The sequence below is a fragment of the Ixodes scapularis genome, unplaced genomic scaffold (assembly GCF_016920785.2).
Source record: "Ixodes scapularis isolate PalLabHiFi unplaced genomic scaffold, ASM1692078v2 PGA_scaffold7__128_contigs__length_106722199, whole genome shotgun sequence".
NCBI lineage: Eukaryota > Metazoa > Arthropoda > Arachnida > Ixodida > Ixodidae > Ixodes > Ixodes scapularis.
The window spans coordinates 51,805,399-51,827,587 of record NW_024609882.1 but is presented as its reverse complement, the minus strand read 5'-3'; the positions used below and the strand labels follow the sequence as shown (position 1 = coordinate 51,827,587).

The 22,189-nt window shown below is 49.3% G+C and overlaps 1 protein-coding gene across 1 annotated transcript in view; it reads right to left on the bottom strand.

The window, feature by feature from the left end:
- Positions 1 to 735: 735 nt before the first annotated feature.
- The window catches only part of LOC115311214 (signal-regulatory protein beta-2-like), a 79,336-nt gene continuing 57,882 nt past the window's right edge, over positions 736 to 22,189 (bottom strand). Inside the window, exons 4-6 of the mRNA XM_040218335.1 lie at positions 8,630 to 8,847; positions 6,527 to 6,662; positions 736 to 1,562 (exon numbers count right to left, since the gene is read on the bottom strand). Coding sequence (XP_040074269.1) covers positions 1,141 to 1,562; positions 6,527 to 6,662; positions 8,630 to 8,847 — 776 coding nt within the window. The 3' untranslated portion in view covers positions 736 to 1,140. The remainder of the gene's footprint in view (positions 1,563 to 6,526; positions 6,663 to 8,629; positions 8,848 to 22,189) is intronic.

Here is a 22,189-nt window from a genome sequence, read left to right as displayed (position 1 = left end):
GGATGAGTTTCCTAAATGATTTGTTAAAGTAACGCTGATTCACATGGTTTCCGCCGGAGAAAAATGGCGGCAGTAAATGTTGCTTGATGGGGTTTTCGAAATAGTATATTGTCATATGTATATGGAATATCCTGCTATATAACGGTTGACTTTAAGTGTGACGGCACTGCTCTAAACAAACCGTTGATAAGGGCGTTGTTATGGACGAATCCATGGGACTGGATTTTGCTTCGAAAAAGCTATCGGTCAAAAATCAGGGCATCGAATTTAAACGTCTAAAATTAATAGATGTAGGAAGCCTAGATTTCACACTAGCCGTGAGAGAAGTGCGCTGAGAATCGGATGTTTTCTTTGACTTACATGTTAATTTCTGCCCCAGTTTCTGGTTTATTTAACATGATTAACATTCACGAGCTCGCCTGCACCCTTACTATATTATCTCTGAGAACTATAACAATGAATGGATATAGGCTCGCCACCCAATAACTGCCAAAAATTGAATGTTGGTCCAAATCGCCAATGCCCGAGAGGAACCTCGCGGTCATGACCCCATTTTCCTATTGCTTGCCTTTGCGTTCTTTGTACCTAAACATATAGAGAGAGAGTAGACATACGTCATGAAGAAATTTGCGAAGACCAACGCGTTTAATTCAAGTTTCACTCTTGAGACCAATTTCAAGTTTACGACACTAAGACGAGACCTAGACCATTTTCAAACCCAGACACGAGAACGAATTCGACCTTTTAAAATATTTTATTTTGTTTTTGTTTAGGTGGAAGTAAACCATTCGATGACCCGCTATTCGGTTCCAGCGAAGAGGACAGCTGGCAAACACGGACTCAATATTTGCTGCGACAGAGTTTCACTTAAATTCAGACTACAGCCGATGCTACGCCCCGACGGAGCAAATCAAGTAGTGCGGCACTCATCGCCCTTGTGCGTTTGATATACTGATCACACGCATTTAAATTTTCCGCGATCCTGCGCTTTTTTTTTGTGTGCGTGATTGGTTCAGTTTGTGATGGCATACACACAATACAACGAGCTCCGTGAAAATACACTTTTAACTCTGCTTGAATGTTCCATCAGATTGTAGCGTCGGCTTCTATCGAACTTAAAGTGAAACGCAGTATATTTGTTTACTGATAGGAAGCCCATACCTTCCTAAAGACGGAAATCAACTTGGAAAGGCACTCGTCGTCAGCACTCTTGGTTGGCGTTGTAGCGTCTGCGCCATCAGACCTTTGGTGAACGACCTTCTCGTCGGACCCCATGTACACATTGGGAATCTTAGCCACGCACTTGGTGGAGAGTGTTCCGTTGATAAATTGGTCCTCACTGACCTTGAGGCGGAGTCTGCTGACAGACTTGAGGACGCCGTGGTGCGAAATTGAAAGGTTTCTGATTTCGAAGTCGGGAGGTTCGGCGGGAAGCGCATTGAGGTACCAATTGAAGTTGACCGCTGGCTTGGACCAGGGGGAAACGCAGTCGATGTCCACTGTGTCGCCTATGTTGTAATGCGTCCGGGCGTCTCTTATATATGGACCCTTCTTCGGTAAATCTGAGGGGAAGCCGAGAGGAAGGGTATTAGGACAATCAATGTACATAAAACATCTTATCTTGAAGTTACGTTCGAGTATATTGGCCAGCTCTGGTCTACACGCGCAAAATTTACTCTCTTAGAGGAGCACTGACAGGTCAACACAATACAGTTTTTTTTTATCATCCGAAGCGATTGAAAACGATGCCTGGACATTACCCTCAAAATTCGAAGCCTGGGAACTCAATATTTGCGAAGTAAAAAAAAAGAAAGAAACAGTTTTTATAAGCTGAATTTGGAGTTCCCGCGCGATCCGCGTCAGTGCAGTGACGTCAAAGATTGAGTCGTTCTGCAAACCGAGCTTCTCTCAACACCTCCGAACCATCCCGTCCCAAAGTGTCGTGTTCGCCCGCGTCCTGCGATCAACCGCTATTTTTCTGCGTGCCCTGTATCGCTGTGAGTAGACGACGCTTCACTTTCGAGTTTGAAGTTCTTTTAGGGCCCTATCAGCGATCTCATATTCTCTGAAACGGTATGAGGTTAAAGAGAACGCTCAGTGGACTTTTGTGAGCGACGTGGGGGTCCACGTCGCGCCGGTTCTGCGGGGAAATTTGCCCCGGCGGAGTCACAACCGAGACTGCGCTACCCAGACCCCAGACCCAGTTGTTTTGACCGTTTGCCGATTTCCTTTTCGAAGTCTGAGAGGTCGTCGGGCACCTAAAGAAGAGAACTTCCTCCGATACCCCGATTCGCCGATCATCCTCAGTGCTACATGTGCCCAGCGCAGCCGCGCCGCCATGTTTTCCTTAGGAGGATAAAACGCCAGGAGGCGACAACACTCCAGATTCCGATTTTCGGTATTTCAAAAAGAAGGACCATACTGCGTTCGCGATTGCGTTAAAAAGCATGTTCTACGGATGCCGCTAATAAATATTATAGGAATGTCACTTACGAAACTTGTAAATTTTATAATCGACTACGTGACAAATATAAGAAGCGATGAGGTGGGAAGAAAGAGAGAGAAGTACGCCAAAGATAAAAAAGTGCGCACGCGCGTGGAGAAATGTTTTTTCGCGTCGTGGTATTTTTTGTTTGCGTGTCTATGACTACAGCTTGCATCGTTTTAGACACAAACAAAAAACTACCTTCGGCATGTCAGTGCCCCTTTAAGGGTTTCATCAGCGGCTAACGCTCTTAGGCTACTGGCGAACACCTGTAATGCTAGAAATCTTTGCAACCCTCTATGGACAGTGTTTTTGGGAGCAACGAGTTTAAAAGCAAAACTCAGCTTGTGTGATTCTCGCCTGCGCAGAAACAGCCAATACAGATTCAGTAAATCAAGCATAAGAGAGGATTTACGGCATTGGTGACTGCTCCATAGACATGTACACTTGACAATTCAGACATTCATTCGCATTGCGTCTCACCGTCTCCGCATTAAAGAACGTTACAACTGGTGCTTTGTTCTAGTCCATATATTGTCACGAATGACAGACTACGAGGCAGGAGAAAACTCAATGAAAGGTTGAATGAAGGCGAACTTATTCTAAAATAAAAGATGCGATAACTGGGCGTCGATGTCGGCGTAGCAGCACGGTCAATTCGTTGGCGAAACACTCACTGCGTTCGGCGCGGCTTCTTTTGAGCCTTCCCTGGGTGCCTAGAACATTCTATCTCATCCTTTCTTGGAGTATATATACAGTCTGAATATAAACAAGCTACACGGCTCAAGAGTCTTTTAAAATCTTCTACTTACATAAAGAAAAAAAATGACAAGCAGTGATGGGGTTCGAATCTTGAACGGGAGCTAAGCGCACCACCTAGTTGGCTAGCCGCGCGCGCGGCATTACTCCCCCTTTAAAACACAATAACCCGATGTGTTCACGGGTACAAGAACACTTGATCGTGGCGTCAGGTTCACGTGGTCGGCAGCGACTCGGACGGTGACTGACGTCGTTTGGAGTTCCTTTGGAGGCAGACCAGGTGTCCGCAGCGTCAGTCTATTCTCTCCAAGGACGATGAAGGCGCCGTATTTAGAAAGTTCGTGCCGTGAATTACGTCTCAGGCACAGTGTTGTAGAACGACGGATGTTACAGAACACGTCTCGCCGTGAATCTCGACTGTGGCAGTGCACCTTCCGACCGGCGTAAAACATGTCCTCCGGCGGTTCAAATTTTTCGCCCACCCCAGGGTGTCGTGACTTTTCGGAGGCGGCGAGAGAGCCTCTCACTCAACACTGAGTAGTCTGCATTGGTGTCCACCAGCGCCGACGCGTCGTGGCCGTCGATAACTACATTTAGGTTGTTGGCCACCGTTGCTGGGGCATCGTTCCTATGTGTGACGTCGGGAGAGTGGTAGCGCTCCGGTGTTCTTTAAGGCTCTTTACTTCGGTAGTCTTCGGCAACGCCATGTCCAGGTGATGCCGCACTTAGTTTTCCCGACAGTAGATAGGGGGGATAGGCTGTCCCGACGAGACCGGAGAAATGGCGACAGCGCACGTCGAGGCGAAGGCGAACAGAAACCTCGGGGTAGAGTCGGCAGCAGGGAATTGGTTCGTCGGAGATGCTCCTCGATGTCGCTTGGTCGTTCCCGGGCTCAAAGGTGGGGTCGCGGGTCGCTCGGCGCAATATCTCGCAGATCCATTTGTTGATATGGGCACCTCCGAGACGTGGTCGGCCTCGCCGCAGTGATGGCACAGCGGTCGTTGATCGTCTGTGCGCCACACATCCGTCTTCCTTGGCGCCGGTTGTTCGGTGCGGATGAGCTAGGGCTGCCCTTTCGATTTTGGAAAATCTGTGGCGCTCACAGCTCACGTCGAGGCGGTGTCGAATACTGTCACGCAGCTGGTGCCGGTCTTCGAGCTACTGCGGCGTAGGTCAGGGTGTGCTCCTCGCGGACAACTTCGGCTATCGATAGCAAACCCGATTGCTTGGCAGCAGGCACGAGCTTCCTGAGCTCTTCCCAGCCAACGTCGCGAATTATCTCGCGAGTGCCTGGGATGCTGGAGCCAAGATCGCAGTTAGACAGCCCGAGGGCAGCGACGCCGGGTAATCGCTGGTAGTGACTGGTTTGGGCTAGCAGGGCACGCTCGATGTTCGTGGCCTTGGTGACGATATCTTTGACTGTTTTTGGAGGGCTGCGGACGAGGCCTCCGAAGATGTCTTTCACTCTGCGCATGAAGACCCGCAGCGTCTCGTCGCCTGTGGCTTTCAGGTCAGCAAGGGCGCTCAACGCAGGATATCTGCCACGAAGCTGGTTATGCTCTCGTTGAGGACCTAGGTTCTGGTTGGAAGTAGGTCTTCGGCTCTCTCGGCGGTGTTGGTTGACAAGCGTTCCCTTCAGCTCGTTCTTGAAAACGTCTCGCCATGTCAAAGAAGGCTCGTGACTTGCGTACCAATGCCTGGCAGCCTCCTCCAGCGAGAAATACACGCTTTACAGGCGCTGCCCGTCGGTTCAGCCATTGCTGCGGGCGACGCGTTCGTAAGGCTCGATCAAATCTTTGACGTTTTGGCATAGTTCATCGTGAAACGAATCAGTCGTCCGTTGTGCGACGGGCAGGTGAATGACGGCAGATGCGGCCGGGGTCTGCGACCGGTTGGCCATCGTTGTCTTCGTCTGCTTGGGAGTCTCCAGCAGCAGACCAAATTCAGGAGCCTTTCGCTGGGTGCGGCGGCTGGGCAGAGTTTCAGGTTCCTCGAGAGCGGTCTTCTCGCCGGTCTTGGAATTGAACTCTGTTGACGGGTACGCAAGGGCGAAGGAATAACCTTCGGCATAGAGTGCTACATCGCACTTCCACCAGGAGGTCATCAATTGCAGACAATCAGGTAGGAGAAAACTCAATAATCGAAAGATATAATGGGGGGTACTTGTGCCAAAATAAAGGATACTATAACTGGGCGTCGCAGGCATCGATGTCGGCGTAGTAGCAAGATTCAGAGCTGGCGAAAGACGGACTCCGCGCCGCGCGGTGCGGCTTCTTTTAAGCCTTTCCTTTTAGCCTAGAACATTTCATCTTGTTCGTTCTGGAAGTATACAGTCTGAGCATAAACAGGCCTACACGGCTCCCCAACCTTCCAAAATATTCTACTTACATAAAGAAAAAGAACAACAACAAAAGGTGGCGGGATATGACCCCGGCCTTCAGTGCGGGAGATAAGCGCGCTGCAGTATCACGTAAATCCCGATTGTATCTAACTCCAAGTAATATACCTCTAAGTACAGATAATTTGTACAAGCAAACATTATTTGACACACTGTTTAAAACGACCTCCGCTAAATCATTTTTTGAAGGGCGAACACCCGTCGAAAAAGGGTGCTCTCGCTTGACGATAATGCACGTTTTCACATCATTTTCACACCCTTAAACATATAAGGGTGTTCCTTGCGACAGCACCATACACTCTAAACAAAAATGGTATCACCTTGCACCCTTTTGTCCGATATAATGTACGCCAAAACTTCAGCTCGACGTACAGAGAACCTAAAGTCGAACAGACGGCCCCAAATTTTACGAGGGACTTGATAAGGGTGCGATATAAGTTATAACTTATTAAGTAACTAAAGTACGTATGAAAGACCACTGAAAGAAACACAGAGGTTTTGCAATACGGCCAAGAAAACCCCGGTTATTTTTTATTTTTTTTTTTGTAGTCCGTAATACGTACATTAGCTATTTTAATTAGTTGTACCACACAGTTATCAAGCCCCTCGTGAAAGTTAGTACCGTCAGATCGACATTAGCGTGCTATACGTGGAACTGAAGTTTTGGGGTGTACTAAATGGGGCAAAAGGCGTAAGAACACACCCTTTTTTAGAGTGTATTTTACGAGTAACTGTACAGTACCTTAGTGTGCATGCTTAATTCTGTCATGTGTTTGCGTGAGTGCCTGTGATTGCATGTGTTTCCTTCCTATGCTTTCCAGAATGCTGCACGGCATGTTCGTCCTATTTGAGTGGTTTTATAAATGAAAGTTCTGCGTCTTTACCTGTCACGTTAAGGATCCCTTCGCCGGCCACAACTTTAAAGGAAGGAGCGTCAGTGGAGACCTCGCATTGGTATGTTCCCCCGTTGTGCAAAGCCAGATGTTCCAGAAGCACCGACGACTCGTCACTTTCCGTAACCTGCACAGTGAGTCAACGCCGGCTGTCAACACAGGATATGGACGCAGAAGCACAAATTCGATTTGCTTTTTAGTAACGAGCGCCTTTTGGGGTATTCTCTGTGAACTGCGAATGAAGGGCAGCCCCACAAATACGTTGATATTGTGCCATTGCGTCGGTTTTCATTACTTTTTGTGCTCCATACTGCGGGTGCTCAAAAACTATATTCCTGGAGAAAGACGAGGTATGCGCCAAGATAGGGCCTGAAAACGTCAATTGTTAGGGAGGGTGCCCTCCGAGAATTGCGACGGCGGGAAGAAAGGGTTTAGGGAGGAGGTGTACACATGCGTGGGGTCATATAGGTAAAGGTTCATGGCAAACTTGAAGCATCGATGTCTGGTATTGCTGAAAATATACAATTTCCCTCGTCTCTTAAGAGAAAAAGAAGATAATCCCCTGCTTCATAGAGGTTGACTGGCCACGTGCTTTTGGGGGTAATAGCCGCGTGGGCACTTCTTTAAGAGTGCATGCATATGCCTCTTCAATACTACAGGTGAAGGGCAGGTAAAACGTGGAAGCTGGTAATTATGTTTTTTTTTTTGTTTGGTGGTGGGAGCGCAGTGTAGCACGCAATTTATATTCATAGGTAGTAGCAAAAAAGAAAGTATTTAGCCTATTAGCTTGCTCTAATCACAAAAACTGCAGATTTCTCTTGATCAGCTGAGAATTAAAGATTTGCATAATGTAAATCGTGCGGCATTTATTATCTATTAGGTCCAAACAATTTTTACTAAGTAGTGTTTATTCTTAAAGTACAAAACAAACAAGGTGTGGCGGTGTTTTAAAGAAAAAGAATGCGGTACTCTCCCCCCCCCCCCTCTCCAATAAAAGAAAAGAAAGATGCATGACCGAAGATGAGGAGCCATTTATACATTCGTGATTCCTTTGTCATGAGCCACTGTGCATAATATTCCGATTGGAAGTGCTGCTCGTTGTAAACCCCAGCAAGTGCTGCCTAACTTTATTGCTTTTGACAGAATACCTAGGTATATATTAATATATATATATATAGAGGTGGTGTCTGAGAAACCCAAGCTCAACGAGAAGAGATCTTATAGCTGCAGCTTTATGCTCTCTGTACACCAACATACTAGTTACAAACAAGCCTTTGTTTGCCCAACCAGAATCGGGTGAGGTGAAGCTTCTGCGCAAGCGCAGTGCCTACAGCAGCGCCACCGGCGAGGTGTGACTTCAGAGAACTGAGTTGGTGTATACCCGGAACACCACCCTCACTGAACTGCCCACGAGGCTGCTCCATTTCTCGGGAATCATACCACTTATCTTGTTTCTGATCTTATTAGTACAGAGACGTTTTCTAATTATTGGAACCATCGCGCATGCTCCCTGGACTTTGGAGAATTGCATGCCCTAGTTGTTTGTTCGTCAACAGGAGCACCGATAAAGAAAACGATTTCTTGAAAGGTGTGGTTGTGTTGCCCCAGTTTTAATTGTTTTATTCTTTCTTCAACCATGATTTTTTCTCGTACGGCGAAAATTGGCCCCGATAAAACATGAAACCCCTTAATTCAAGAATAGAAATAAACCCCGAAAACAAGGAACACTATGCATATGGAGGGTTTTGTGTTTTCGGGTCACGCATACGCGTGACTCAAATACTCAAAAAAGGGCTTTATAAAAACTTGGAAACGAGACAAAGAACGAGATTTTAAAGAAAAGAGCAGGTTCACTGACAGTTCAGTGAAGGCCGTGTTCCTCGTCAACACAAAATGAAACTGTAGAGAATTTTTCTTTTCTTGAAGTTTGGGTTTTTCTTGATTAGGGAGAGCTTTATTTCGAGGCTTTTTGGTTTTCGCCCATTTAAACCGACTTGGATGTTAATTATGATTTTTTGGTATTTACGATAAAAAAGAGAATGAGCAGAGCTTTATTTACAAGGTATGAAATGAGGTTGTTATAGATGCACGTACGTTTACCCGAATCCCGCTCAGTATAAAATATTTCTTGGGTGGGTTCTCGCTCGGGACGTAGCGAAAGAACTCGCGAGTTCCTTTGTACCACTTGACGGAGTAGAGTGGGGAGTCCCCGAGCCTGAAGCGGCAGCGCAACCTGGCGCTTCCTCCCGAAACGGCGTACGCCGGCACATCCAGACCGAGGAGCTGAACGTCACCCGTACTCGTGGCATCTCCTGCATGGGAAGTAGGTCGAATGTTACGTGAACATTTTGATCTTGTTCAATAATTGGTTCGTGTGCTACACCTTATCGCTGGAAGGCTGTCAGGTGAAAGTTTTAGCATCGTGCATCAACACACTAGTTACAAGCAAGCCAGCGTTGTCCACATTGTGCGTGAACGCTGTGCTTGCGCCGGAACCAAATTCGCCTGCGGTGAAGCGGTGTGACGTCAGAATCGCATGTTGGTCTAAGGCAGCAAACGCAAGCACTGTGCGTTAGCGTTACGTACTTCACACTGCGGATATGCCGTACGCAAGCAAAGCAGCCAAGGCTTAAAGTCTGGGGGGTCGCAAAGGGTCTCGGACCTCCCTAACCCCCCCCCCCCCGCCCCCCCCCCCCCCCCCCCCCCTAATTTTAACGGATGGCCTGAGACCCCCTCCACAGCCCCAGCATTAGTGAAATCAAAATCATATCTTGAGATAAAATAGCTTTTTCTCAGGGATGTGACATTTGGGGACTAGCAATTTGAGGGTTGCAGGTACAGCGTGGGCAGAGTCAGCAGGGGGGCTTATTTTATGTGCATCTAGTTCTAGTACATCTTGTCAGAACCCCTCCTCGCCCCTACCTTCCTGTAGGGACACCCCTCGAATTATGGGAGGAGCTTCTGCTGCAGTCACGATTGTAATTATGCACGCTAATGATTTCTTCGAGTTTTACTTTATAATTTATCGGTTAGCAGAATGGGTGGCCTAGCTTTGTGTCTGGCTTCCAAGTGCGATTCTATGCTCGTGTAATATCAAAGCATAACGGGATTTATGTAATATTTGATGTCTCTCATGTTCGTTTATGACTATAGCATCCACACGCAGGGGCTCGCGTGAGCTGTCAGCACCGTATGCAGTTCTCGATAAACGCTCCCACTTGTCCGAAGAGAACGAACAATATATATGCGTTTTCTGCCTTTCATTTGTTACCGCAACAAATCTTCAGCAAGCTAAAATTGCAGATGAATACTGTGCAACGCTTATTTCTTTTTGCATGAAAAAAATAGCGAGCAGAATGCTAGACATCAAGACTGATAATACATGTAGTTGGTGATCACAGGACCCGACCTTTCTCGTTTGCTACCGCCACCTTCTCCGTCACCTCTCGTTGGTGGATCTCGCGTAGAAGAACATTTGCGTTACAACAAAGAGGCATTGGAGTTTTCAAAAGTGGTCTTTGCACCCCAGCCTTCCTATGACGCATTTTCAGGGTAGCTAAAATGTATTTATTTTGGCTTGAAATAGATATCGCAGAAACGTCACGAGATCAATAAAACAACCTTAGCATTTCTGGACAACTACAATGCTAAGAAAATAGTAGTTAACAAAAAGCGAATTGAAATCAACGCGCGCTTATAAACACGCCAGCAAGCATGTTTCTGCTGTCAGGCTCATGGAGCATGCACACACTTACACAAATGAACTCGTTTCACATAGTCAACGAGGGTATCTCACAATTCGTGCACTGTTGCCGCGAAGCTGTAGCAGGTACTGTAAAACAACGCTTCTTATATCTACCGCACGTTCACACGTAAATCTTCAAATATACACGCACGAATCCGCGCTGATCAGCTGATCGGAAGTAATGTCTTGAAATTCTTACTCAGACACCTTCGAAATGGCACGCACACGCAAGGGAGCGAGGTTGTCACTCAGGTAAAGAACACACGAGAGGAATAACTCAGTTGTTTCCACCAGTAGCAGGCCTCAACGTAGCCGAATACAAATACAAAAACAGCCCGATTCTTTCGAATGACGAAGACGTCTTCAAATTGTCATTCGTTCCTACTGCGGCTTTGGTATGTATGCAGCAGTTTACGCTTGAACTTCTGACACAGACACAGAACAGCAGCAGAGGGAAGTTGCCAGTATTTTAGTGCGCAAAAGACCAAAACACAACGGTCCATGTGCCGGAAAGCACGAACGATAACGCAGCCATTTCTCCGAGCTGCTTGTCTTGGTGCCGAATGTCGGAAAACTGCCAAAACTAAGAAGGCCCCGCGGGCCTACATTTTCCTCAAAAGTCCCAGGAAATGTTGTCTTAATCCGGACGTTATTACACTGCCAACAGTGCTTAGTAATACACTTTGTGAACTCACTCAAAAACGATGTTTCACGGCGCGTCCACGGTTACCGAAGCCAGTCAGACCGAACGGGTCGGGCGGGCTTGGACACGAGCGCCGCTACGAGGCAGTGAATGGCAACGCGTCACTTTTTTCTCGGAGCTTGTCAACTTCTCCGATCCAGTAACGTTAGCCTGATTAGTCCCATCAGATCGTACCGTCGGCCGCGTCTGGACTTTAGGTGAAACCATTGCCTCCTTTATACTGACAAAGCCTGGCAGATCGCCACGAGATGCGGCCGCCGAAAGTGAAAAGGTAGAGCGGCAGACAAGAGTCGTGTAACGGGCGCCCCGCTGCGACGAGACGCCGAAACACACTTGTTCCGAGCGATTGAATGTCCACTTGTGCTTCTCGCGTTTCTCGGGCTGCCGCTTTTTTTCTCGTCGGGTTTGAAAACCAAGTTTCGAGTCTTCGCCGCTGCAAAAGCTGTGCGCTGAATACCAGACTCCCCGAGAAATGCTCTGTGCTACCAGATCCTCGCGCTCCAAATCTGCGACCGGGCACTCTATGGCCTTGTCCTCGAACTTTCAGGCTTTGTAAGTATAGAGGAGGCTATGGTGCAACAAAGTATAGCTGAAGTATATATAGTTACGAGGGGAGGACGTTTACCAGGTTTATCGCTGCATATGACGCATGATGTCATGCGCGAAGTCCTAACGTCGTACGTTCGGTGAGCTATGCGTTGATGTGTTATGCAATGATCCATGCGTGACGTTTGTGGGAAACCTGGCGATTCCAAGCGGTTGGCCCAGGCTGCCCCTCCGACAATCATAAGTGGTCATCTTGACCAAGAGGGGGACAAGGGCAACTGGCCACCCGAGCGGCGCTGCGCCGCTGATAAAAGGTCGTCGCAGCGGATGCGCGGAGGCTGTTGGGATCGCGGCGCAGGCGATAGCGGTCATTAAATGTTCACGTGTTGTTTAACCAGTGTGCTGTGTCATTCTCCGAGACGGGTAGCAGCAAGGGAATCCCACACTGGCGCCCAGACGTGATATGCTGCTCGTCTGGGAGGATGGCAGCAAACTGGGTTCGTTATTACGTTTTACATAGTCAATTTTGCGTTCCTGAGTTTGCCCACAGTTGAGAGGGCGTTTCTTCGCAAGCCTAAGTTCATCGACCTGCGGAAGCCTCCACTAAAGCACGATGCCGTCTAAAGAGGACGCCGACGAAAACGTGAGTGAGGACGACCTTTTGACGCTCGGTGCACTCGCGGATAACGCCGCCAGCGACATAAAACCAGACGCCAAGCCTGCAGTCTCAGTCCTGGCAGGCGCATCATCAGAGGGTGGTCTAGCAGAACTAAGAGTGGCCATGACCATGCTTCGCAACATACAACGAGAGCAGATGATGCGCTCAAGCCCCACTCCTGCTGGAAGCACGCCCCCCAGGAACCTCCTAAGGCTCTCGCTTAGCGCTCCGGTTTTTTCGGGGTACGCAGATAGAAAGTCGGTCGCGATGTTCGTCTCGGAACTGCGGGACTACCAAGCTGCGTCGGGAATTGACGACGAAAGCATCCTCACCCGCCTTTTGCCGGTTGCACTGACAGACAGTGCAGCACTGTGGAGGCAAAGACAAACTAAATTCGCAAGTATGTCAGATTTTGAGGCACGATTTAGGACGGAGTTCCTGCCTCCGGATTACAGCGTGCGGATTAAGGACGAGCTGCGCGCGCGCACACAGCACCCGGAAGAGTCACTTATTGAGTTTGTAAGGGCTCTCCAGGGCCTGTATGATATCGCCGACGCCGCGGCACCGGACGCGGAGAAAGTACAACGTGCCGTCCGCCAGAGCCACCCGCGTTTCCATCCCCATCTCAGGGGACGTACCTTTACGAATTTTGACGAGATGGCACGGGAGGCGATCACCATCCAGGCCAACATCCTCGCGGAACTAAGATACCGCACCCCTCCACCGCAAAACATGACTCTGGAACCATCATTTGCGTGGTCTGGAAACGCACGTGTACATAGAGTCGAGAGAGAACAAGACGATTCCACTCAGGCGCCCGTTCCCCGAACCCCAGATCCTCGTGCATACGAATCACGAGCCCTATATCCTCGATCATACGAATCACGGAGGTGCAGCGGTTATGAAGGCACGCATTCACAACGCTACAGCCCCTCCATTGGTCAAGATGAGCTCTTGTCGTCTGGACCGGTAACGCGGAGCTTGGGAGAGGCAAAAAAGAGCGGGACACCGCACGAAGCCAACGGGTGGGCCACGCCCCGTTGTTTTCGATGCGACCAGCCAGGAAACATACACCGGCACTGCAGCGAACGGCAGCGGCCGCCTCAGACACAGGGAAACGGCTACGGCCGGCGGTGGTAAAAAAATTTCTACTCTCCGCCGGCCGCACCGAAAACACAATCCACGAGATCGAGCCGCCAAAGCCGCCTCCGGGCCTCCCGGAGGCTCGCACGGGCTCCGGGGACAGGCGCTTTTCTGTCGACCTCTCGGTGGCCCTCCACCACCTTTTCTTCCTGATAACACTCTCCGTTGTGAGACTCCCGGCGTGTCCGATTTTGCATGGACACCCGGGAGCCCAGCTCACACCGTTCGCGGCGTTGAGACTCCCGGCGTGTCTGCTCTCGCATCGACAACCGGGCGGCCAGCTCATAACACTTTTACTCTTCGTTGTGAGACTCCCGGCGTGTCCGATTTTGCATGGACACCCGGGCGCCCAGCTCACACCGTTCGCGGTCTTGAGACACCCGGCGTGTCTGCTCTTGCATCGACAACCGGGCGGCCAGCTCACAACACTTTTCGTCATGAGACTCCCGGCGTGTCGGCTTCCGCGTCGACACCCGGGCGCCCAGCTCACACCGCTCGCGGTTTTGAGACTCCCGGCGTGTCTGCTCTCGCATTGACAACCGGGCGGCCAGCTCATAACACTTTCACTCTTCCTCGTGAGACTCCCGGCGTGTCAGCTTTCACACCGACACCCGGGCGCCCAGCTCACACCGCTCGTGGTCTTGAGACTTCCGGCGTGTCTGCTCTCGCATCGGCAACCGGGCGGCCAGCTCATAACACTTTCACTCTTCGTTGTGAGACTCCCGGCGTGTCCGATTTTGCATGGACACCCGGGCGCCCAGCTCACACCGTTCGTGGTCTTGAGACTCCCGGCGTGTCTGCTCTCGCATCGACAACCGGGCGGCCAGCTCATAACACTTTCACTCTTCGTTGTGAGACTCCCGGCGTGTCCGATTTTGCATGGACACCCGGGCGCCCAGCTCACACCGTTCGTGGTCTTGAGACTTCCGGCGTGTCTGCTCTCGCATCGACAACCGGGCGGCCAGCTCATAACACTTTCACTCTTCGTTGTGAGACTCCCGGCGTGTCCGATTTTGCATGGACACCCGGGCGCCCAGCTCACACCGTTCGCGGTCTTGAGACACCCGGCGTGTCTGCTCTTGCATCGACAACCGGGCGGCCAGCTCACAACACTTTTCGTCATGAGACTCCCGGTGTGTCGGCTTCCGCGTCGACACCCGGGCGCCCAGCTCACACCACTCGCGGTTTTGAGACTCCCGGCGTGCCTGCTCTCGCATTGACAACCGGGCGGCCAGCTCATAACACTTTCACTCTCCGTCATGAGACTCCCGGCGTGTCAGCTTTCACACCGACACCCGGGCGCCCAGCTCACACCGCTCGCGGTCTTGAGACTTCCGGCGTGTCTGCTCTCGCATCGGCAACCGGGCGGCCAGCTCATAACACTTTCACTCTTCGTTGTGAGACTCCCGGCGTGTCCGATTTTGCATGGACACCCGGGCGCCCAGCTCACACCGCTCGCGGTCTTGAGACTTCCGGCGTGTCTGCTCTCGCATCGGCAACCGGGCGGCCAGCTCATAACACTTTCACTCTTCGTTGTGAGACTCCCGGCGTGTCCGATTTTGCATGGACACCCGGGCGCCCAGCTCACACCGTTCGTGGTCTTGAGAAACCCGGCGTGTCTGCTCTTGCATCGACAACCGGGCGGCCAGCTCACCACACTTTTCGTCATGAGACTCCCGGCGTGTCGGCTTCCGCGTCGACACCCGGGCGCCCAGCTCACACCGCTCGCGGTTTCGAGACTCCCGGCGTGTCTGCTCTCGCATTGACAACCGGGCGGCCAGCTCATAACACTTTCACTCTTCCTCGTGAGACTCCCGGCGTGTCAGCTTTCACACCGACACCCGGGCGCCCAGCTCACACCGCTCGCGGTCTTGAGACTCCCGGCGTGTCTGCTCTCGCATCGGCAACCGGGCGGCCAGCTCATAACACTTTCACTCTTCGTTGTGAGACTCCCGGCGTGTCCGATTTTGCATGGACACCCGGGCGCCCAGCTCACACCGTTCGCGGTCTTGAGACACCCGGCGTGTCTGCTCTTGCATCGACAACCGGGCGGCCAGCTCACCACACTTTTCGTCATGAGACTCCCGGCGTGTCGGCTTCCGCGTCGACACCCGGGCGCCCAGCTCACACCGCTCGCGGTTTTGAGACTCCCGGCGTGTCTGCTCTCGCATTGACAACCGGGCGGCCAGCTCATAACACTTTCACTCTTCCTCGTGAGACTCCCGGCGTGTCAGCTTTCACACCGACACCCGGGCGCCCAGCTCACACCGCTCGCGGTCTTGAGACTCCCGGCGTGTCTGCTCTCGCATTGACAACCGGGCGGCCAGCTCATAACACTTTCACTCTTCCTCGTGAGACTCCCGGCGTGTCAGCTTTCACACCGACACCCGGGCGCCCAGCTCACACCGCTCGCGGTCTTGAGACTCCCGGCGTGTCTGCTCTCGCATCGGCAACCGGGCGGCCAGCTCATAACACTTTCACTCTTCGTTGTGAGACTCCCGGCGTGTCCGATTTTGCATGGACACCCGGGCGCCCAGCTCACACCGTTCGTGGTCTTGAGACTCCCGGCGTGTCTGCTCTTGCATCGGCAACCGCCCTGCTGGAAATGGCAGGCCTGTTCCAATTGAAATGCATAGCCAAAGCCTATGAGCATGAATGTGCAATTGGCGCCGATGAGAAAATCCGATGTTTTGCACATTGGTGCAACTGGAAATGCTGCAGAGAAGCCGCAGCACGGGGGAAAGCCAAAGAATCGGTTGAGGGAAAGTCAACTTTAGGGGGCAAGCGCCATGATGCCAATTGTGTCAATGTGCACGACACTCAGTTTGCTCATTACCGCTCATTGCAGCCAGTGGCGCTATGTGGCAGAGCCATTGTACGGGAGATAGCAAAGAGCCATGCACTGCAGAGAAGCGAACTCGGTGCAGTATGGCAGTGACAATGCTCAATCGCCAAATTAGCACACCTTGCAAAAAGTTTCTATGGGACCGATAGAGATTTTTATACGATCAATAGGATTTCATCGTACCGATGGGCATTTCTACTGGGCCGATAACAAGTTATATCGTACCAATACAGACTTCTCTTGTACCATTAGGAACTTCTGTGGGACAAGCAGGAACTTCTATGGGACAAGTAGAAACTTCTATGGGAACAACACGAATGTTTTCTGGTCCGGAATACAAGTGCCTATTGGTCCTTCAATAGGATCAATAACAAGTTGTACTGGTTAAACTGAAAGCTTCATTGGTGAAATGGAATGCATTTCGGATCGAGAACTTTTAATGGTCGACTGGGAATACAGAACATAAAATCTATTAAGTAGGCATCTATCAGGTTAAACAGTATGCTTAGTGGAGAAATTAGAGTTGTTATATACTAAAGTTTTATGTTTTGAGTACAGGAAAATAATTTTTGCCGCAAATATACCCGATGGCAGGCACGCAGCCAGGATTTTGATTCGCCCATGAGAAAATACTGTATGAGGGGGAGGGGGGAAAGGAGGCCCCACCAAATGAAAGGTTTGGGAGGAGGGGGGGGGGGTCCCATGGTCCCCCCCCCCCCCCCCCCGTGCAGATACGTGCGTGCCCAATGGGTTCCTCTCTGTCAAATAAACATTTTTTTTAGCTATATAACTTGGGTTGGGCCATGTAGACACTAATTAAATAAAACATTCAGTTAATAAAGTGAATATGAACTCTTTTTTGTCACGTGTTTTAGAATTTCCTGATTACGTACTGTCCTCCTTCGTATTATAAAACATGCGGCTGCCAGTAAAACATAAAGAAAAGACTATGGGGAACGGGAACATTGTGTGTGCACATAGTATGCACAAGATTCATGAATAATTATATAGAGGCAAGCCACGAAATTCAGGTATCATCGGAACTCTGCGGTTTTAGCGGTGTATTCTGTCCTTTTGTTTTCCAGGATGTTTCAGTAACAGTAATAGCGTAAACGATTGCACCAACTGGATTATGTATTCGCATTAGACTTTGCTCCGTTTTATTCAGTTTTACCTGGTTTCGGAGTGGAACGTTCTCGTTTTTGTATAAATTTCGCTCCAGAACCGAGCAAATCAGAGTAAAACCGGGTCAAAAACAGAATAACACTGACTCAAAAATCCTATTATCATCTTTCACGATTGGTCCAAAGCTCTCCGACTTCCGACGTCGGGACTTTAAAACTTTGGCGGAGTTGGCGAAAAAATGCGATACTTCAGGCTTCCATTTTGCCATGTGAACGTATCCTGTTTGAGCCCTAGCAGAGGCTACGCGCTCGTTCTGGGGCGGCAGATCACGTGCACATTCTATCGTGGGCATGCTTTTTATTAACAGAAAAGAAAAGCCGGTAGTGCCGAACAACATCCAATAATTATTAACACCATAGAAGTCATTAAAACAAAAGCACATAAAATGCGCGCACACACACACGAAATAAGGATGACCTTCCCGAAATTATGATTGCACCTTGTTTCACGCACAGTAAGTGTCAGGCAGCGCTTTCCACTTTGTAGTTGAGCACGGAAGTTCCTTTTTGAAAGGCATTTTACGCGCTTGTTGGCAGTTTGGGCCTTTAGTTTGGCTTCTGGCTTCCCAATGTTGTAGTTTTCCTTGATGCCGGGAAGAGTGTACACTCCAGCAATGAAGTTTTCGAGATTCAAAAGCCCTTCATTTTGCGTCCAATTAAAATGAAGGCCAGCCGAAACAGGGTACGTCAGACTCGTTACATTCGTCTTCGCAGTAGCCTTTTCGGAAACTTGGACAGGAAATTGGTCTTCAAATCTCCCGTCACTTTCACAATTTTATCACTTGTGTCTTCACTAACTGGCCCAGTACTGTGACCGCTTCTGGTTTCATTGGTACTACTTAGTTCACGGGGAGTTTTTGTCTCGCCGTGTTCCGAGACAACCGAGCTTACAGAAACTGCTGTCGGCGACGTCGGTTCTGGTCCCTGGCCTGTTGTAGCATTTTTCAGGACACAACTTCGTCTCAGGACTGTTGTCCTTGGCAAGCTGGGTATACTTAGTGGCTCCAAGTATATTTTTTTGTTTGGGTTCATGGTCGCACAGCGCGACACCCTACGTGTCTCAAATCCAAATTTTAAAATTCGCACCGACGTCGTCCCGCAGCAAATGCAATTTGCTAATTAAAATGACAAATAAAAATTACTCCGTTATAAGTTTAATATATATTCAGTATTTACATTTGACAATTAAGTAATACCATAATTTTTAGAAACGTTTATTATTTTCTTAAGTGCATCAGTCACACTTGCGGGCTTTGTGTTTTGCGAAATACACAGCCTACACTAAAATTGAACGAACTGCAAGGCCCCTTTGACCATTGAACATTATGTGTTGCCACTGGGTGCAGTATAATCGCGATGTTTTATGACGCGAGCTATGTATTAAAACATGTTTCCAAGTCCGGGAAGCAGACGACACGGAGAACGATCGTCTTGGTCCCGTCTGCGGCGCTCGCGGAGTGATACGCGGCCGGCCGGCCAAAATAAGTTTTCAAAGTGCAATTTATGCAAATTTTTTGCTAAATTAAGGTCAATAAGTAAATTTTTTAAGTATTCGTTTACTTCAGCAAACAAAAACAAGAGTTAAAATACGAAGTATTATAGTCACGTGATACATCCCCTGCGTCAGGAAGTGGTCCGACGTGATAAACCGAACGGTCCGGCCGGAGGACAAGGTAGCGTGGAAGAAGAACCGAAGCTGCCGAAGCAACGTTCGCGGGAAGTCTAACCGCTTGAAGCACGTTGTAGAGTCGAGACCAGGGTTGTAAAGTACCTAGGTACAAGTAACTGTAAATCGGTATCTAGGTACTTTTGTTGTATCTGAGGTACAAACCTAGGTACTTTCATTTCTCAGTATCTGTATCTGTATCTTAGGTACATTTTCCAGTAACTTGTAACTAAGTGAAGTTACTTTTTACAGGTACTTTTCTATTCACTTCGTCAAAATCATAGAAATACAATATAACATGTAACTGAAAATAAATTATAATTACAGTCGTAAAGCAATTTAACATCACATAGTTTTTCCATGCAATAAATTGAACTCAAATTTTGCACTTTACAAAACTGAAAATGTTTGTGAAGAAAAAAAACTGGGAGGACGATTAATCTTCGCCTTTAAGAGTTGAACGTGATAGAGTTATCGGGCCCCGTTCGCATGGCCTTCTCAATCGCTTCTCATGCTCTTGAGTCACACAGCGACCTAGTTCTTATGATACAACACTCCCGGTGCGATCGAGGAGCTTTTGCCAGTGCTTTGTGCCAATTTACCCCGCAAGGTATATTTATGTGTTTGCTCGGCACGCGCAGACAACACTCGATGCCATAATGCCTTTACCCTGACACAGGCAGACATCGAGGCACTCGAATGACGGCAGGACCGCAGTGCCATTCCCAAGCCCTCCGTTGCCTAGTCGGTAGCATGTCTGGCTCGCAACCGAAGGGTCGTGGGTGCGATCTTGCGTAAATTCTTAAAATTTTTCTTTAAGGCAAATTAATTAGTTTATGAAGTGAGATCATTTGGAACATGCGGCGACCATTAATTCGTGTGTCTTTAACCACCTTCATTCCACGCGTGACGTCACGTTTCACATGAGCGTTGTGGGTTGTTTGAAATTCCCGCGCGAAGTCAAGTGGCGGTGACGTCAAAACCCTATCGACCATTCAGGAATTTCCCGTCACGCCACCGATGCCACCGACATCTGACGGATTTTCTGTGACACGAGCTCCTAAACGCGCTCGCGTTAAAATATTCTCTTCCTTCCTTAAAGGGATACTGAAGCGAAACTTGAAATACACCTATCATGGTCAGAAATAGGTTCAATATGATCAATGATATTCATAAATCATAATCGCGCGTTTGTATTTTGAACGGATGGCTATATTTTTCACCCTAATGGGCCCGATCGGGCGCGCGCTCAAAAATCGGCCATCGGAGAGCGCGATGCGTCTTGGGATATTGGGCGCATTCGTGACGTCACTTGTGCCAGACGGGAAAGGCTACGGCGTGAATGTTGTGGTTACGAGCGTTGCCACTTGGTGGCGCGTCGACGATTTACGACCTGTGAGAACGTGGCCGTTTGAGATGTGCAAGGGCTGCACGCACGCTGCACCACGGCAAGTCGGCAACCACGGCAAGTCGGCAACCACGGCACCACTGACAAAACCAGCTCTGAGGCCGGGTTCTCAAAGCGAATTCACGACGAAAAAAGTGCGTACGACAAATTTAAGAGAAAACTCGTACTCTCGAAACGAAATTGTCGTAACCTTTGCGCAGGTTACGACAGAATCCTACGACAGCTCCGAAGCTATCTTACGCACTTTTTACGATCAAATCAACAAGGCCGACAGCGTCGCTCAGTTACTTGATATCGGCCACCAACGGACATTTATTTTTTTTCGTGCTCTTCTCGTGCGCCCCGACTTCAACCAGCAAGAAAAAAGGAAGGAGTACTTAAAACAGACCACGACGATCAAGAACGCAGGATCCACAAACACACGAGAAGAGCTACAACGGCCACGATTCTGCCGACCGAGCGAGCTCGGCAGAATATAGTAGGCCTAGCAGCAACATCGACTCGGCGCACCGTTGCACCGGCGGTCCTTGGCCAAGACCGTCTGTCCATGGCCGGCTGGCCTGCTGAATGGAATATGCCCGCGCGACCCTTGTGGACCCTTACCGGATGAGTAGTTTGATCCCTGAACTAAATTGCAGAGGTCAATATTTTCCCCTTGTCATCTCGATCTCCTTGTTTTCCGAGACAGCGGTGACGAACGCTGTCGTCGATAAGGGACTCTCATTGATTCTAACTCCTTGTTTTGTGTGATATAGAGCTCAAATAAACGCCATATGGATTACCTTCGCAACTCGGTATGTACAGGGTGTCACAAAAGAAAATTTACACGCTCTTTTTTATTGCAAAAATAAACTAGGCATCGCCGAACGCTCATTCTCCCCCCAAAGGTAGAGCTAGAGGTCACAACCAGATTCCAAAGTTTCAGCCCGATCCGATAACTTAATCAAAAGTTATAAGCGATTTTCTGAAAAGTTCAATGGGAAAATGGAGCCCATTTTTGCCCGTTTTCGGTTTCTGGTGCCATAGAGCCCCATGTTTTTGAAAACTCCGTCGGCCGCCATTTTCCCATTGAAATTTTCAGAAAATCACTTATAACTTTTGATTAAGTTATCGGATCGGGCTGAAACTTTGGCATCTGGTTGAGACCTCTAGCTCTACCTTTGGGCGGAGAATGAGCGTTCGGCGATGCCTAGTTTATTTTTGCGGTAAAAAAGATTGTGTAAATTTTCTTTTGTGACACCCTGTACACTCTGTTATTAGTATGCCATTTTTATTCTGACTCGAAGCTACGTCACTGTCGAGCTATAGCAGTTCGTGGGAGCTACGCGATGTCGGTCTAACCTTTCTTTGCCGAGTGTCATGTCAGCATCGAGTTGCAATCGTAAAAGATTGGTCCAGAAGCGCTTACCGAAACGCGGTCTAACAGAGCGAATCCAGTACTTCGATCAAACACGCGTGTCCGCTCCGAGTGTGAACAGGTATTTGCGTGGCTCTTGCTGACACCCTCGTAGTTCAAACATATCCTTTTTAACGTCGGCTTGCAGCTCGCGACTCGCAGCAACTAATACCGGCCGTGCCAGAAGCATGCTCGGGCCGTGTCGTTGAAAGAGCCGCAACGAGAACGAGCTCACTGTGGCCAACTACGCTTTGGCTTTCTCCGCCAAGGCTTTGCAAACGCGTTCAGGCCTAGGCAAATTCTGTCGGCACGCCGTATTGCCGCAGAACGGCGCTGCTATTTTGCCACAAGTGATGTCAC